This window comes from Chiloscyllium punctatum, chromosome 42 (assembly GCF_047496795.1).
Source record: "Chiloscyllium punctatum isolate Juve2018m chromosome 42, sChiPun1.3, whole genome shotgun sequence".
Classification (NCBI taxonomy): domain Eukaryota; kingdom Metazoa; phylum Chordata; class Chondrichthyes; order Orectolobiformes; family Hemiscylliidae; genus Chiloscyllium; species Chiloscyllium punctatum.
Genome location: NC_092780.1, coordinates 576128 through 594915, shown reverse-complemented (window position 1 = coordinate 594915; position 18788 = coordinate 576128). Strand labels below are relative to the sequence as shown.

Genomic DNA, 18788 nt, shown 5'->3' with positions numbered 1-18788 from the left:
GTTTGCTCAATGGGAGCTTCTAGACTCGGAAACACAGTTTATAAAGAAGACAGATATGCGGAGAAATTTCTTTGAGAGTGGAGGGATATGGGCTGGGTGCTGGCAGGTGGGACTAGATTGGGTTGGGATATCTGGTCGGCATGGACAGGTTGGACCGAAGGGTCTGTTTCCATGCTGTACATCTCTGTGACTCTATGATGAGTCTTTGAAACTTGATATACATACAAATTAGGAAAAGGAAAAGCTTAGTTGGCTCCTTGAACCTACTCCATCATACAAAACGAATGTGGCTGATCTGAAATTCACATTCGCATCTACTTCCTGTCCGCTTTGACTCTCTTTACTATTTTCCATTTTGATTGGATCTTTCCAGACCTAGGGAATTTTTAAAAATTAAAACCAATGTATCTACTATTTCATTATTGACTTCTTGGAAGCCCTTAGGATGAGGTCCATCTAAATCTGGAGACTTGTCAGATTTTATTCTCCTAATTTTCTCAGTTCCTTTCCTGATGATTGATTGTTTTAAGTTCCTCTCTCCTTATCACCTCATGATTCACAACTATTTCTGAGATGTTACTTGTATGCTAGTCAGTAGAGGCAGACACAATAAATTTGTTCAATTAATTTGCTGTTCTCCAGATACTCGTGGTGACATTGAATGTTTTAAAATGTTTTCTGATTTATCTGTGTATGGTTTTCAGGGGTGGATGGGAAACTATCATTAAAGCTAATGTCAGATCAGCATTAACTTTTTGAATGGCAGAGCAGGCTTAATGGGCAGAATGGCCTACTGCCAATTTGTATGTATGTGGGCTGTGTAAGCAGATTTCCTTCTCTGAAGGGCTTGACAAAATCAGCTGGGTTTGGATGAAATTCCTGTAGTTTTATGATTACTATTAGAGAATACGTTTTTATTCCATTTTCATACATTAATTGAATTGAAATTCCATTGGTTACCATTATGGAACGTAGACTCATGTCTTCAAGGCATTGGCCAACCTCTGGATTTGAAGTATACTAACATTAACACTATGCTACCATTTCAGTTCTAATTAGTGATATATTGTAAGCTACATTGACATTGCTAATAAATGATTCATTCTGAGGATTGAAGGTGTCGTTTCAGACGAGAAGAGATTCCCGAGGAAAGGAGGACCCTGATCAAAGAAAAAGTGAAGAGAGAAACGGTGACTGGTGTAGACCAGGGCATCATCATGCAAGGTGTGTGGCCTGGATTGAGTTGATACAGTAATTATTCTGTTAGTGATCTGGGAAGAAGTGTCAGCAATATTCAATTTGAGCTACTGTTAAATAAATCATTCTAACTGTTTTGTATTAGAGAAATGGATGTTTTCAGCTTCAAGCTGTTGAGGTTGAGGGAAGATAAAAGGCAGTAAAGGGAAAATTTCTATTTTACTGTTGTTTTCTTTGGACATGTGATTCAAGAACCATACACTCAAATGTGTGAAGTAGACTCGCAGAAAGCAACTCAAAGGTGGACAATGATCAGCACCAAGTGAAAACATCTGGATAAAGGCCTTTGCCCTATTTGAGCTGTTCTGTATTAAGGGCCTGAAGTGCTCGCCTGATCCCTGAGAGTCCTATTAATAAACCCTTCTTAGGGTCATATGTCCTTAGTACACATTAACAGTGACTTTGTAGATGAGAAAAGGAGGTCCTTATGAATAAGTCCAGATATTCCCTGTGACCAGCAACAGTGTTTGGACTTCAGTTGTCTAAATTCCCCAACCCCATCTCCACACCTGAAACTTCTTTTCCTAGCCCATCCTAGAACTATACTCCAGTTTTAAAACAATGGCCTAATTCTGATTCTCTCAATACATAAGGCTTCATTTTCTAGGATCATTGAAAAGGCCACTGGGCAGTTGGTATGTGGGCCATCCATGTCCTCTTTCATAGAACAGCTCAGAACAGGCCCTTCAGCCATCAGTGTTGCATTAACCTGTGAACTCATCTAAGCCCTTTCCCCTACACTATCCCATCATCATCCATATGCTTATCCAAGGACTGTTTAAGTACCCTAATGTGGCTGAGTTAACTACATTGGCAGGCAGGGCATTCCATGTCCTTACCACTCCCTGAGTAAAGAACCTGCTTCTGACATCTGTCTCAAATTGATAACTCCTCAATTTGCAGCTATGCCCCCTCGTACAAGCCAATGTCATCATCTGAGGAAAAAGACTCTCACTGTCCACCCTATCTAATCCTCTCATCATCTTGTATGTCTCTATTAAATCTCCTCTTAGCCTTCTTCTCTCCAAGGAGAACAGAGCCAAGTCCCTCAGCCTTTTCTCCTAAGAGCCCCCCCCCCCCCCCCCCCCCCCCACCGCCTCAGACAAGGCAACATCCTGGTAAATCTCCCCTGCACCTTTTCCAATGCTTCCACATCCTTCCTGTAATGGTGCAACCAGAAGTGTACAGAATATTCTGAGTGAGGCTGCACTAGTGTTTTGTAAAGTTGCAGCATTACATCACTGCTCCGGAACTCAGTTCCTCGACCAATAAAACCTAACACACTGTATGCCATCTTAACAGCACTATCAATCTAAGTGGCAACTTTCAGGAATCTATGTACATGAACACCAAGATCCCTCTGCACATCCATACTACAAGAATCTTTCCATTGACCCAGTATTCTGCCTTCCTGTTATTCTTTCCAAAGTGAATCACCTCACATTTATCTGCATTGAACTCCATTTGCCACCTCTCAGCCCTCTGCAGATTATCCAAGTCCCCCTGCAACCTCCAACATTCTTCTACACTGTCCACGACTCCACTGACTTTAGTGTCATCTGCAAACTTACTAACCCATCCACCTATGCCTGCGTCGAAGTAATTTATAAAAATGATAAACAGTAGTGGTCCCAAAACAGATCTTTGTGGCATACCACTTTTCTGACATTTTTATCACTCTGTTGAATGACTGTTTTTAATATAGTAAGGATAATTTTAAATGATACTGTTGAGTTCAAAATGGTCACTGAGAATCTCTCTGATGTGATCTGCACAAACTGACATCAGAAAGAACAGATGCTTGTACCTCTCCAATCCCCATACACATAGACAAACTCACTGTCTGGTTACTAAGTCCCAGTAACTGAGAAATAGAAACCCACCATTTTACTTCAAAAAACTACAGAGATGCAAGAATCTATTTTCATCTCTGAGCCTGAATCTCAGTTCCTGATGATGTATTGAAGGCAAATTTTGGCCTAGTGGAACTGAGTGAATTAGAAGGAAAATGGCATCTCGCAAAACTACTCGAATGAATTTAATTTATATATATCTGACTGCTCAGTCAATATGTATAAATAAACTGCATCAACTGCTGACATTTCTGACACCTACAAACGGACCCCACCACCAGAGATATATTTCCCTCCCCACCCTGATCCCCTTTTCGCAAAGACCGTTCCCTCCGTGACTACCTGGTCAGGTCCACACCCCCCAAAAACCCACCCTCCCATCCTGGCACCTTCCCCTGCCACCGCAGGAATTGCAAAACCTGCGCCCTCACCTCCACCCAAAGCCCCAAAGGAGCCTTCTACATCCATCAAAGTTTCACCTGCACTTCCACAAATGTCATTTATTACATCCATTGCTGCCAATGCAGTCTCCTTTACATTGGGGAGACAGAACGCCTTCTTGCAGAGCGCTTTAGGGAACATCTCCGGGACACCTGCACCAATCAACCCCACCGCCCCGTGGCCCAACATTTCAACTCCTCTGCCCAATCTGCCGAGGACATGGAGGTCCTGGGCCTCCTCCACTGCCACTCCCTCACCACCCAACACCTGGAGGAAGAATGCCTCATCTTCCATCTCGGAACCCTTCAACCCATGGTATCAATGTGGACTTCACCAGTTTCCTCATTTCTCCTCCCCCCCACCTTACCTCAGTTCCAAACTTCCAGCTCAGTACCATCCTCATGATCTGTCTCACCTGTCAATCTTCTTTCCCACCTATCCAAACCACCCTCCTCTTCAACCTATCACCTTTACCCCTTCCTCCATCCACCTATTGCATTCTCAACTACCTTCTCCCCAGCCTCACCCCCTCCCATTTATCTCTCCACCCCCGAGGCTTCCAGCATCATTTCTGATGAACGGCTTCTGCCTGAAACAGTGATTCTCCTGCTCCTTGGATGCTGCCTGACCTGCTGTGCTTTTCCGGCACCACCCTAATCTCCAGCATCTGCAGTCCTCACTTTCGCCTATAAATGTATAGTATGGAATAGTGCAGAGTCAGCCATGTCCTGGGCAATGACAGTCTCCAACAAAAGATAATCTTGATATTAAATGGCATTATCATCACTGAATTTCACGCTATTAAGATTCTGAGGGTTAATCAGAAACTGAACTGGACTAGTTATATTAATACTGTGGTTATAAGAGCAGTTCAGGGGCTAGGAATCCCGCATTGAGTAATTCACCTCCTGACTCCCCAAAGCCTGTCCTCCATCTACAAGACACAAGTTAAGGGTGTGATGGATACTCTCCACTTGCCTGGATGGGTGCATCTCCAACAACATTAAAGAAACTTAACACCATTCAGAACAAAATTGCGCACATCCACAAACATTCATTCCCATCTCCACCAACACATTTTGGGAAAACTGCACCTTCGAAACCTAGAAATACTACCATATAGAAGGACAAAGATAGCAGATAGATAGGAACATCACCACCTACAAATTCACTTCCAACTCCCAAGCTATCATTAATTGGAAATATGTCTCCATTTCTTCACTGTTTTTGGGTTAAGGCCCTCAAATTCCCTTCCAGCCTGCACTGAGATTGTATAATGGAATATAGGTAGATTAAGTCGATGTGCAAAGAACTGGCAGATGGAATGTAATTTGGGAAAGTGCAAGATTTTTCAGTTTGGAAGGAAAATGAAAAGCATATAAAGCATTCCTTTGTAATTTACTCTTATTCAAGTTTAGCACATTTTTTTTCAATTCAACTTCTGCCCTCCTAATGGAATGCTTAATTGTACCATGTTATGGACTCAATTCCCAGGGATCTTTTACTTCAAGGTAATCTATTAAACCTATCTCATTACACTTCACCAGATCCAAAATAGCCTGATGCCTAGTTGGATCCACAACATATTATTCTAGGAAACTATCCTGAAAATATCTTATTTTTCTGTATTTGTACGCTATACTGAAACATCATCTCAGCATCTACTCTGTTAAGCTTCCTCAGAACCTTGTATGTTTCAATAAGATTACTCTTCATTCTTATAAACGTTAAGGAATAAAGGCCAAACTTAATTACCTGTTCTTAATAATTCCTTCATTCCCAGGAATTAGTTGAGTGAGTCTCTTTTGAGCAGCCTGCATAGAGTCGTACAGCACGGAGACAGGCCCTTTGGCTCAAACAGGTCCATGCTGACCAAAATGTCCACCCACGCTAACACCATTTCTTTGCACGTATCCTTCTAATCCTTTCCTATCCATGAATTTGTCCAAGTACCTTCTAAATGATGTTAATTTGACCGACTCAATCACTTCCACTGGCAGCTCATTCCATATGCAAACCACCCTCTGTGTAAAAAAGTTGCCCCTCAGGTTCTTGTTTACCCTTTCTCCTCTTACCTTAAACTGATGCCCTCTAGTCCTTGATTCCCCAACCCTGGGAAAAAGACAGAGTGCATTCACCCTAGTCATGCCTCTCACAATCTAATACAACTCTATAAGATCGCCTCTCGATCTTCTAAAGAAAAAAAAAGTCTTAGCTTGTCTAACCTCTTCCCTAGAATTCAGACCATTGAGTCCAGGCAACATCCTTGTAAATTTCTTCTGCACTATTTCCAGTTTAATAACATCCTTCCTATAGCAAGGTGATCCAAACTGAACGCACTACTCTTAAGTGAGGACTCGCCAACGTCCTGTATAATTGCAACATAACTTCCTAACTTCTGTATTCACTGCCCTGACTGATGAAGGCCAGTGTGCCAAAAGCCTTCTTCACTGCCCTTCTACCTTTCAGAGAACTGTGAATCTGAACTCCCAAGATCATTCTGTTCTACTCTACTCCTTAAGGCCCTACCATTCACCATGAAACTCCTACCTTGATTTGACTTTCCAAAATGCAAAACCTCACACTTATCTATATTAAACTCCATTTGCCATTTCTTGGCCCGCTTCCCCAGCTGATCAAGGTGCCGCTGCAATTTCTGATAACCTTCCTCACTGTCCATGATACTGCTTATTTTAGATTAGATTAGATTCCCTACAGTGTGGAAACGGGCCCTTCGGCCCAACAAATCCACACCAACCCTCCGAAGCGCAACCCACCATACCCATTCCCCTACGATCATCCCTGACTAATGCACCTTAACGCTATGGCCAATTTAGCATGGCCAATTCACCTAACCTGCAAATCTTTGGACTGTGGGAGGAAACCGGAGCACCCAGAGGAAGCCCACGCAGACACAGGGAGAATGTGCAAACTCCACACAGACAGTCGCCTGAGGCGGGAATTGAACCCGGGCCCCTGGCGCTGTGAGGCAGCAGTGCTAACCACTGTGCCACCGTGCAGCCCCTATTTAAGTGTCATCAGTGAACTAATCATGCCTTGTACATTCTCAACCAAATCATTGATATAGATAACAATCTGCAGTAGGCCCAATACTGACGCCTGAGGCACTCCACTAGTCACAGGCCTCCAGTCCAACAAGCATCCTCCACTATTACCCTCTGCTTTCTACCATAAAGCCAATTTTGTATCCAATTTGCCAGCTCGCCCTGGATTCCATGTAATCTAATCATGAAATCCATATAGACTACTGCCCCACCCTCATCAACCTTCCTGGTCACTTCATCAAAGAACTCTAACAAATTGGTGAGGCTTGTTATCCACTCACAAAGCCACACTGACTACTTCTAATCAAACCCTGTCTTTCCAAATGCACGTATATCTTATCTCAGTTAAAAATCACACAACACCAGATTATAGTCCAACAGGTTTAATTGGAAGCACTTGCTTTCGGAGCACCGCTCCTTCATCAAGTGGTTGTGGAGAACACAATTGTAAGGCACTGAATTTATAGCAAAAGTTTACAGTGTGATGTAACTGAAATTATACATTGAAAAATACCTTGATTGTCTGTTGAGTCTTTCATCTGTTGGAATACCATGATAGTTTCACTTCTTTCATGTGGAAATCACAAAACTTCTTTTAAAAAGTTGCATTCTCAGGTTAACTGTAACAATTGGTGTTAGCTAGACAATATGTTGAAGGTGTTAGCCTCGTGTTCTCTGTCTATGCCATGATGTTTAGATTGATTCTAATCTAAAAAGTGAGATAACAAGAGTTTTACATTAATTCATGCAGTTTTTGAGCAAAATACAATGTAACTTTGCAAGTACAAATTCACCCCACAAAATATATGCATATGTGTGCATGTGGGTCTTTGTGTGTGAGTAGGTGTGTCTGGTTGGGGGCTTGACTGTGAGAGAGACAGTGTATGTGTATGTGTGTGTGTATGTGAGTGTAGAGTGTCTTAAGTCTGAGGGGGTGCATGTGAGAGCGTGGGAGTGTGTGTGTGTCTGGGGTGGGGGGGGTTGTGAGTGTCTGAGAGAGAGTGTGTATGTGTGTGTGCATGAGTGTAGAGTGGTCTAAGTCTCTGAGAAGATGCATGTATGAGTGTGTGTGTCTGTAAGGGTGTGTGTGTATCTGTGTGCTTATCTGTGTATAAGTGTGTCCGTTTGTATGTGTGTGTAGGAGTGTCTATGTGTGTGTGTATAGTGTAATGGTGTCACCTGTAGTGTGAAATGAACCCAAGGTCCCGGTTGAGGCCCTCCCTATGGGTGCGGAACTTAGCTGTCAGCTTCTGCTCGGCCACTTTTCGCTGCTGCCTGTCCCAAAATCTGCCTTGGAGGATGGTCACCCGAATGTCCGAGGTCGAATGTCCTGGACTGCTGAAGTGTTCCCCAACTGGGAGTGAACCCTCCTGTCTATTGATTGAATGGGCACCGCACAACATCCGTTGCCGTTGCCTTTGCTCGGTTTCCCCAATGTACCATGCCTCCGGGCATCCTTGCCTGCAACATATAAGATAGACAACGTTGGCCGAGTCACATGGGTACCTGCCACGTACATGGTGGGAGATGTCTCCACATGTAATGGTGGTATTCATATCCACACTCTGACATGTCTTGCAATTCCTACTGTGACAGGGTTGTGTGGAGTTGTCCTGAAAGCCGTGAAGCTTGTTACAAGCAAAGATCTGTTTGAGGTTTGTTGGTAGTTTAAAGGCAAGCAGTGGCGGTGTGGGGAAGACTCGCCCAGACCTTCCCCACACCGCCACTGTTTGCCATTAAACAACCGCCAAACCTGAAACAGATCTTTGCTCGTAGCAAGCTGCCCGGTTGTCAGGACAACACCATACAACCCTGTCACGGTAGGCGCTGCAAGACATGTCAGAGTGTGGACATGGATACCACCGTTACACGTGGGGACATCCTCCCACCATGTACGTGGCAGGTACTCATGTAACTCGGTCAACGTTGTCTATCTTATACGTTGCAGGCAAGGATGCCTGGAGGCATGGTACATTGGGGAAACTGAGCAAAGGCAATGGCAACGGTTGAATGGGCACCGCACAACAATCAACAGACAGGAGGGTTCCCTCCCAGTTGGGGAACACTTCAGTGGTCCAGGACATTCGACCTTGGACCTTCGGGTGACCATCCTCCAAGGCAGATTTCGGGACAGGCAGCATCGAAAAGTGGCTGAGCAGAAGCTGATAGCTAAGTTCCATATCCATAGGGAGGACCTCAACCGGGATCTTGGGTTCATGTCACACTACAGGCGACACCATTACACTATACACACACACACACATCCTCTCAAAGACTTAGACCACTCTACACTCGTGCACACACACAGGCACACTCTCTCTCAGACACTCACAACCCCCCCCACCCCAGACACACACACACTCCCACGCTCTCACATGCACCCCCTCACAGACTTAAGACACTCTACACTCGCATACACACACACATACACATACACTGTCTCTCTCACAGTCAAGCCCCCAACTAGACACACCTACTCACACACAAAGACCCACATGCACACATATGCATATATTTTGTGGGGTGAATTTGTACTTGCAAAGTTACATTGTATTTTGCTCAAAAACTGCATGAATTAATGTAAAACTCTTGTTATCTCACTTTTTAGATTAGAATCAATCTAAACATCATGGCATAGACAGAGAACACGAGGCTAACACCTTCAACATATTGTCTAGCTAACACCAATTGTTACAGTTAACCTGAGAATGCAACTTTTTAAAAGAAGTTTTGTGATTTCCACATGAAAGAAGTGAAACTATCATGGTATTCCAACAGATGAAAGACTCAACAGACAATCAAGGTATTTTTCAATGTATAATTTCAGTTACATCACACTGTAAACTTTTGCTATAAATTATGTGCCTTACAATTGTGTCCTCCACAACCACCTGACGAAGGAGCGACGCTCTGAAAGCAAGGTAAAAACAATGACTGCAGATGCTGGAAACCAGAGTCTAGATTAGAGTGGTGCTGGAAAAGCACAGCAGTTCAGGCAGCATCCGAGGAGCAGTAAAATCGACGTTTCGGGCAAAAGCCCTTCATCAGGAATACAGCTCCGAACACTAGTGTGCTTACAATTAAATCTGTTGGACTATAACCTGGTGTTGTGTGGTTTTTAACATTGTACACCCCAGTCCAACACCGGCATCTCCAAATCATTATCTCACAGAATCTTCTCAAGTAACTTACTCAACACAGATGTTAAGCTTACTGATCTGTACTTCCCAGGCTTTTCTTTGCAGCCCTTTGTGAATAATGACACAACAGTCGTTACTCTCCAGTCTTCTGGGACTGCACCCATGCTAATGATGATGCAAGAGTATCAGCCAGGGACCTGACAGTTTTTTCTCTAGCCTCTATCAGTGTTCTTGGATATATCTGGTCAGGAACAGGAGATTTATATACTTTCATACATTCTAAAACATCCAACACTTCCTCTACTGAGATATGGACTGTCCCTACGATATCAGCTCTAACTTCCCCAAGTTCCCAAGTCTTCATGACTTTCTCCATGTTAAACACAGTGGAGAAATATTCATTGTGAATCTCGCCCATCTCCTGTGGTCCTACACATATATCTCCACTTTGGACCTTGAGGAGTCCTATTCTCTCTTTCTCTAGTTATTCTTTTTCCTTTAATATATTTAAAGAACCTCTTTGGATTCACCCTTATCTTCTGAGCCAAAGCTATCTTGTGCCCCCTTTTCACCCTCCTGATTTTCTTCTTCAGTAAACTCGTGTATTCCCTGTATACTATCAAGGATTCCCTTGATCCCTGCTGTCTGTAACTGAGCCATGCCTCCTCCTTTTTTCTGGTCAAAGTCTCAATATCCTGTTATCCAGGTTCCCTACTCCTGCCGACCTTGCCCTTTCACTCTCAAAGCAACATGTAGACCTTGGACTATAGCTATCTCAGTTTTAAACACCTCCCACTTGCCGGAGGTCCCTTTCCCTGCAAACAAACTACTCCAGTCAACCCCTTTAAGCTCCTGTCTAATTCATCAAAATTCTCCTTGTCCCAATTTAGAACTTGAACATGTGGACCAGTTTTGTCCCTTTCAATAACTTTTAAAATTAATAGAACTATGGTCACTGGTCCAGAAAAGGTCCCCCACTGTCACCTCTGCTATCTGTCCTACCCTATTTCCCAAGAGTTGGTCATATTTTGCCCCTTCCTGAGTAGGAACCTCTATATACCACTTGAGGAAACTTTCCTGAATGTACTTAACAAATTCCACCCCATCTAAGCCCTTAGCGCTCTGGCAGTCCCAAACTATGTTAGGAAAATTAAAATCCCCTACTATGACAACTCTATTCCTCCTGCAAGTTTCCCTGATTTTCCTGCCTATTTGTTCCTCTAATTCCCATTGACTATTTGGTGGACTATAATAGAATCCCAATAACGTGACCATCCTCTCCTTATTTCTTCTCTGATTACTGCTGTGATACTCTCCTTAATCAAAAATGGAACTCCTCCTCCTCTTCCTTCCACCTTCCTGGCACCCTGCCAGTCCTTCCCTATATTGCCATGTTTCTATATTGACTATAATATCTCCAATGCCATTGTATTCCTTCAGTAAATATGCGGGCCAAAACAGCTGCTGCCCTTTGTTTGGAGTCTCTCTCCACTTAAACAATAGTTCACCTTTGATTCTTCCTACATTAAACTCCATCTGCCAAGATTTTGCCCACTCACTCAACCTTTTTATATCCCCTTGGAGATTCCTATTTCTTCATCACAACATGCTCTCCTACCTATTTTTATATCATCAGTGAAATTGGAAACACTCTAACCCCTCCTCTGAATCATTAGTGTAGATGGTAAATGACTGAGGCCCTAGGACTGATCCTTGTGGCTTTCTGCTAGTGATGTATTTCCAACCTGCATGAGACTCGTTAATCTGAACTCTGTCTTCTGTATGTTTACCGATTCTCAATAAATGCCACTACAGTATACTCAATATTATTAACTCCTGTCATGTGCAATACCCTTTTATGTGCCACATTGTCAAATGCCTTCTACCATTTACACTTCTTCAACTCTGTAATATCCTCAAAAAATTCTAGCCAAGTTGTCAAACATGTTTTCCCATTCACAAAACCATATTGACTTTTGATTGTGTTAAGCTTTTCTAAATATACTTTGACTTGACTGGAAGGGGAACCTTGCAGGGAAGATGGTAGGCAGCAATGGCAGGAATTTCTGGAGATAATTTGGAAGGTACAGCAGAAATTCATCCCAAGGAAGAGAAATCAAAGTAAGGGGAGAACAAGGCAACTGTGGCTGGCAAGCAAAGTCTGGAACAGCATAAAAACAAAAGAGCCTACAATATGAACATGAGTGGGAAGGCAGTGGATTGGGAAGCCTTTAATAACCAGCAGAGAACAGTGAAGAAAGCAATGACAAGATGAAATATGAGAGTAAACTAGCTAATAATATATAAGGAATTATGAGTTTTAAAAAATTTTTATGTAAGAGAGAGGCCAGAATGTTTTGGACTGTTGGAAAACTGATTGGAGTAGTAGTAAGGGGGAACAAAGAAATGGCAGAGGAACTAAATATGTACTCGCATCACTTTTCACAGAGGTCAACACCAGCAGCATACCAGAACTTCAAGGGGGTCATGGGGCAGAGATGAGTGTAGTTGCCGTCACTAAGGAGAAGGTGGTGGGGAAGCTGAAAATGGATAAATCACTCAGACTGGATAGACTACACCCCAGAGTTCTAAAGGAGATAGCTGAGGAGATTGTGGAGTCATTGGTGATCTTTCAGGAATCACTGGAGTCAGGGAGGATCCCAGAACACTAGAAAATGGCTAACGTAACATCCTTGTTTAAGAATAGAGGGAGGGAGGCAGAAGACAAGAAGTTATAGACTGGTTAGCCTGACCTCAGTCATTGGTACAATTTTAGAGTCTGTTATTAAGGATGAGATTGTGTAGTACTTGAAACTGCATGGCAAAATAGGGCTGAGTCAGCATGGCTTTGTCAAGAGGTGTTCATGGTTGACAAATCTGTTAGAATTCTTCAAGGAGGTAATAAGCAAATTAGACAAAGGAGGGTCAGTGGATGTGATATGTTTGGATTTCCTTAAGATCTTTGACAAGGTGCTGCACAGGAGGCTGCTAAATAAGATAAGAGCCTGTGGTGTTAAGCACAAGGTGCTGAATGGACAGAGGATTGGCTGACTGGCAGAAGGCAGAAAAAGGGACAAAGGGGTCTATTTCAGGGATGTCAGCCAGTGACTAGTGGAGTTCTGCAGGTGTTGGTGCTAAGGGCAAAAATATTCACGTTACACATTAATGATCTGGATGAAGGAACTGAAAGTGTTGTTGCTATGTTTGCATATGACACAAAGATAAGTCCAGGGACAGCTAGTGTTGAGGAAGCAGAGAGGCTACAGAAGGACTTGGACATGCTAGGCAAATGAGCTAAGAAGTGGCAGATGCAATACAGTATAGGAAAGTGTGAGGTTATGCGCTTCGGTAGGAAGAACAGAGACGTAGACTATTTTCTAAATGGGGAAAGGCTTAAAAAATCTGGATCACAAAGGGACCTGGGAGTCCTAGTTCAGGCTTCTCTCTTAAGGCTGCAAGTTCACTTGACAGTTAGGAAGGGAAATGCAATGGTGACATTCATTTCATGAGGGCTAGAATTTGTGAGCAGAGATGTACTGCTGAGGCTATGCAAGGCTCCGGTCAGACAACATTTAGAATATTGTGAGCAGTTTTGGGCCCTGTATATATGGGAAGGTGTGCTGGCCTTGAAGGAAGTCTAGAGGAAGTTCACAAGAACGATCTTGGGAATGAAGGGCTTGTTATTTGAGGAGTGGTTGAGGATTCTGAGGCTGTACTTACTCAGTGGAGTTTAGGAGGATGAGGGGATATCCAACTAAAACTTACAGAATACTGAGAGTTTTGGTTAGCGTGGACATGTAGAAGACGTTTCTACTAGTAACAGAGACTAGGACCTGAGGGCACAGCCTCAGAATGAATGGATGACCCTGTAAAATGGAGATGAAGAGGAATTTCTTCAGTCAGACAGTGGTGAATCTGTTGAACACATTGCCGTAGAAGACTGTGGAGACCAAGTCATTGAATGTATTTAAAACAGAGATAGGCTCATGATTAATGAGGGGATCAAAGGTTACAGGGAAAAGGCAGGCAAATGGGGTTGAGAAACATATCAGCCATCATCGAATGGTAGAACAGACTCAATGGGCCGAATGACTAATTTGGTCCGAATGTTTTATGATCTAGTTCTTCATTAGTAATGGATTCTAGCATTTTCCCAATGACAGATGTTAATCCTATGATGTGATGGCCTGTAGTTTTCTAGTTTCCATCTCCCTCTCTCTTGATCAGGGACATCATGTTAGTGGTTTCCAAGTCAACCAGAAAGTTCTGGAATACTTCAAGCCATGCCTCCACTATCTCTACAGCCACTTCCTTTAAAACCTATGGATGCAGGCAATCAAGTACTGGTGACCGGTTTGTTTTTAATCCCATTACAAAATATTTAGTCCCACACAACAGACACAGTGATATGATCTTTCCTCCATTTGCATTTTGCTTATCTGTTATCTTTGGGATGTTTATTGAGTCCTCCATTGTGAAGACTGCTTTAAGTTATCTGCTGTTTCCTTGTTCCCTATTATTAATTCTCCAGTTGCATCCTCCAACACTTATATTAGCTATCCTTTCTTTTTATATCCCTTGAATTCTTGCTGTTTGTTTTTATATGTATTGTCTATTTACCTTTGTGATCAATTTTCGTCCTTTTTTTTCGCTTCTTAGTCAGCTGCTGTTTAAAAAAATCCCAGTTCTCTTATTGAATGATGGAGAAGCACAGAGTGGCCTACTCTGTTCCTAAATCTTAAGTTCCAGATATGACGATGCCCATTTCTTATCTGTTCCTCTTGTTCATTGCTAGGTTGGCTGTTTAAAGAGATACAGCATAATGTGAAGGCACCTTGGCTAAGGGTTCGCAAACATTGGTTTGTGCTGACACAGGATTCGCTGGATTATTACACCAATAATGAACTGAATGCAAAGCGACTTGGCATGTTGGTCCTGACCAGTCTGTGCTCTGTACTCTGGCCTGATAAGGGCACATACAAGGGAACAGGTAAAGATTCCGAATGGATATTCGATCCTGTAACAACTGGCAGCAGGTAGCAATATGAAGCATTTGTGGCTCTTTTGTGTATATAAAACCATTATTCACCAAATCAAACCCCCAAACTAGAAATTGAAAACAGTGACAGTAATGTTCTTGGGTTGCATGTCTATCAGAGAAATGAGAATCAAGGAGTCAAGGGAAATGAGAAGAAGTGAATGGAGTATGAGATCAGTGATAGGAGGTGTGGAAATGGCCCATTTTCTTTAAGGATAGAACACCTTAGCAGCAAAGGCATAGGCAGGTGCAAGGAGTTTATGCATCATCTCTGGACTTGCTTGTTTGTGCTGGATGTAGGAACCATGTGAAAATTACATCACTGAAAGAGGCCATTCAGCTCAGTCTGTACTGGCTGAGTAAACTAGCACTCATTCTAATCACACATTCCAGCACTTGGCCCATAGCCTTGCTTTAAGTGCAGATCCAGGTTCCTGTCAAATAAGTTGAGGGTTTTCACCCCATCCATTCAACTGGGAAGAAAATTCCAGACTCCCACCAACTGTGTACCCATTTCCCAAACTAGAAGTCGGTGTGTCAGAGTGCTGATCAGCATGCGCAGAATGTGGAATGTTACTTGCCACCCTTGGTGAAAAAGGTTTTCCTCATGTCCCTTCTAATCTTTCTACCAATCACTTTTAATCTGTTCCCCTGGTAAATGACATCCTCAACCCTCCACTAGGAGAAAAGAGGTCTTCCCTGTGCTCTCTGTTCAAGCCCCTCATAAGTTTGTACACTTCAATTCAGTCCTCAACTGCACTGTTCTGAGGGGGAAAACAAAACCAAAAGAACCCTTCCAACATTAATCCCTACACGTATTCAAAACCTCATCCAGTAAAGGAAAGAATGCTGTAGTGTCATCCATCTATTTGGAGAGTGAGAGGGGCCTTGGAATGCCTAAAATCCGTCTTGAATGTTAGGTACGAGTCTCTTGGTTTAGTGAGAGGGCCAAAATGGGAAAGTATTTTAAACTTCTCTTTGGGTCCAGAAGTGTATCTATTAATGGGTTCATGTTTCCTCTTGAGAAATGTGTCAGGTCAATTGACATGACTGGTACCCAGAGAATGCCTCTCTTTCTCAGATCCTCAGCTGATCTGTTGGCTGTACTTCCATTTGTCTGATGCACTTTTATCTGTTCACAGTGGATGAATGGTTGAAGTTTCTGGTGTTATGATGGCTCAGTGGTTAGCACTTCTGCCTCACAGTGCCAGCGACCTGTGTTCAATTCCAGCCTCTGGCGACTGTGTGGAGTTTGCACATTCTCCCTGTGTCTGTGCGGGTTTCCTGTGGATTCTCCGGTTTCCTCCCACAGCCCAAACTTGTTAGGTGAATTGGCCGTGCTACATTGCCCATAGTATTCAGGGATGTGTTGATTAGGTGTATTAGTCAGGGTTATATATAGAGTAACAGGACAGGGGAATGGGTCTGTGAGGGTTATTCTTCAGAGGGCTGGTGTGGACTTGTCGGGCCAAAGGGCCTGTCTCCACATTGTAGGAGTTCTATGATTCTGTGAATGTTATAGGTACATTTCCAGGAAAGCTAGATAGGTATCTGAGGGAGAGAAGAACAGAGTTTACAATAAGATTAGATTAGTTTACTTACAGTGTGGAAGCAGGCTTTTCAGCCCAACAAGTCCACACCGACCCGCCGAAGCGCAACCCACCCAGACCCATTCCCCTACATTTACCCCTTCACCTAACACTACGGGCAATTTAGAATGGCCAGTTCACCTAACCTGCACATTTTTGGACTGTGGAAGGAAACTGGAGCACCTGGAGGAAACCCACGCAGACACTGGGAGAATGTGCAAACTCCACACAGTCAGTTGCCTGAGGCGGGAATTGAATCCGGGTCTCTGGCGCTGTGAGACAGCAGTGCTAACCACTGTGCCACCGTGCCGCCCACATTGATAGGGTTAAAGTAGAAAAAGCAGAGGTGACTTGAATGGACCATAAACTCCAGCAGAGACTGGTTGTGCCAAATGGCCTCTTTATGCCTATGTATAGTTAATATTTTGATTATCCTCCTGTCCATGGGTGACCTCTTGCTTCACATATCCTCTGCTTTGAAATGCCTTTTTTCATTTACCCTGATATTTCGCTTCAAAAACTTTTTTGTTCATATGGAGTTCAATTCTTAAGATTCATAAATCTCTAGAATCTCTTAATGTTATTTAGTCAATGGCCTTGCATATTTCTGTCATTTCCTTATTTATATTCTGTTATTGCCTAGGTTCTCCTCTCTTTCTCATCTCGCTGTTAATTCCTTGTGTAACTAAAAATTTCACTGATCAGCAACATGATACCAATGTGTGAATAAACACTAACTTTGTACAGTTACAGTGAGTGACCCTTAACCCTGTATAAACATTGACTCTGTACAGTTATAGTGAGAGACCCTTACCCTGTTGAATAAACACTGACTCTGTACTTTTACACAGTGAGTGATCCTTATCCTGAGTAAACACTAGCTTTGTACAGTTATACTGTGTGTGACCTTTACCTTATTGAATAAACACAGGAAATTAGTTCTGATAATTTCATGGTTATTTTCAGGCTACTGGAACATCACAGTGTATGGACGGAAACATCACTACCAACTGTACACAAAGCACCTGAACCAGTGCATTCAGTGGGCCTGTGCTATCCAGAATGTCATCAATTGTAAAGCTCCTGTGGAGACACCAACATTGCTCTTAATTCAAGACATTGAGGTATTCTCCAAAGGATTCATAATTCCTCATTGATATAGTGATCTATTGATGGGCAGGCATTTGACATTAAATAACCTAGGATGCAATTTAAAGAATTCATTTTGACCAAGTTCAGAATTTGGAGTTTCCTTTTTAGCTCTTGCTTTTTCTGTTTATGGATTCTGATTAAGTTGCTGTATTTTTCCAGCATGTGCAGTCTTTAGCTTTTGATTTTCCCATGAGGTATTTTATGGAATTGCCTCCTCTCTTGTCTGATTCTGATTGAGGTGAACTCCTGACCCCAGCTCCTGAAAATAATGCTTATTTATTCCAGAAGAACTGCACTAATTCTGAAGTCCTGGAAAACATTTACAAATGGAATCCTATTCTCCAGCACACTCAGAACCCACTTTATTCTCCTCTGCTTCCATTCCCCTATGGAATAGGGGCTCACCACCGTAAGTGCAAGCTCTTCTCTGGTTATTGAATGTAAACTTCTGCAAATAAATAGAGTGGTAGACATTGTTTACTTGGACTTTAATAAAGCCTTTGACAAGGTTCCACATGGTAGACGTATGAGTGAAGTCAGATCACATGGGATTCAGGGTGAGCTTGCCAGTTAGAATCAAAATTAACTTAACGGCAGGACAAAGAGAGTTGTGTTGAAGTGTTGTTTTTTGGACTGGAGGCCTAATATCAGCTGTGTTTCAGAGGGATCGGTTCTGGTTCCACTTTTGTTTGCCATTTATGTAAATGATTTAGACAATCTAGAAGGCATGGTTAGTAAGTTTGTAGATGACACTAATATTGGTGGTATAGTGGACAGTGAAGAAGGATATCTAAGATTACAAAGAGACCTTGACTAATTGGATCAATTGGCTGAAGATTGACAGATACAGGTCATTTTTGCATAAATGTGAGATATTGCATTTTGGTAAAATAAACAAGAACAGGACTTCTACAATTAAAAGTAGGATCTTGGGTAGTGCTGTAGAACAGAGAAACTCTAATTCTTTGAAGTTTGCATCCCTTGGAGACAAGCTGATTAAGAAAGTGTTTAGCATTTTTGCCTTCAATGCTCAGACCTTTACATACAAGATTGGGATGTCATGTTAAGATTGTACAGGATGTTGGTGAGGCCTCTTCTGGAATACTGTATCCAGTTATGGTCACCCTGTTATAGGAAAGACCTTGTGAAGCTGGAGAGAGTTCAGCAAAGATTTACCAGGATGTTGCTGGGAATGGGGGCTTTGAGTTATAAGGAGAAGCTGGATAGGCTGGGACTTTTTTCATTGGAACATA

The 18788-nt window shown here is 42.7% G+C and overlaps 1 protein-coding gene across 1 annotated transcript in view; it reads left to right on the top strand.

The window, feature by feature from the left end:
- The window catches only part of plekhh3 (pleckstrin homology, MyTH4 and FERM domain containing H3), a 71124-nt gene that overhangs the window by 14798 nt on the left and 37538 nt on the right, over window positions 1-18788 (top strand). Inside the window, exons 3-6 of the mRNA XM_072561147.1 lie at window positions 1130-1224; window positions 14552-14746; window positions 17350-17507; window positions 17821-17944. Coding sequence (XP_072417248.1) covers window positions 1218-1224; window positions 14552-14746; window positions 17350-17507; window positions 17821-17944 — 484 coding nt within the window. The 5' untranslated portion in view covers window positions 1130-1217. The remainder of the gene's footprint in view (window positions 1-1129; window positions 1225-14551; window positions 14747-17349; window positions 17508-17820; window positions 17945-18788) is intronic.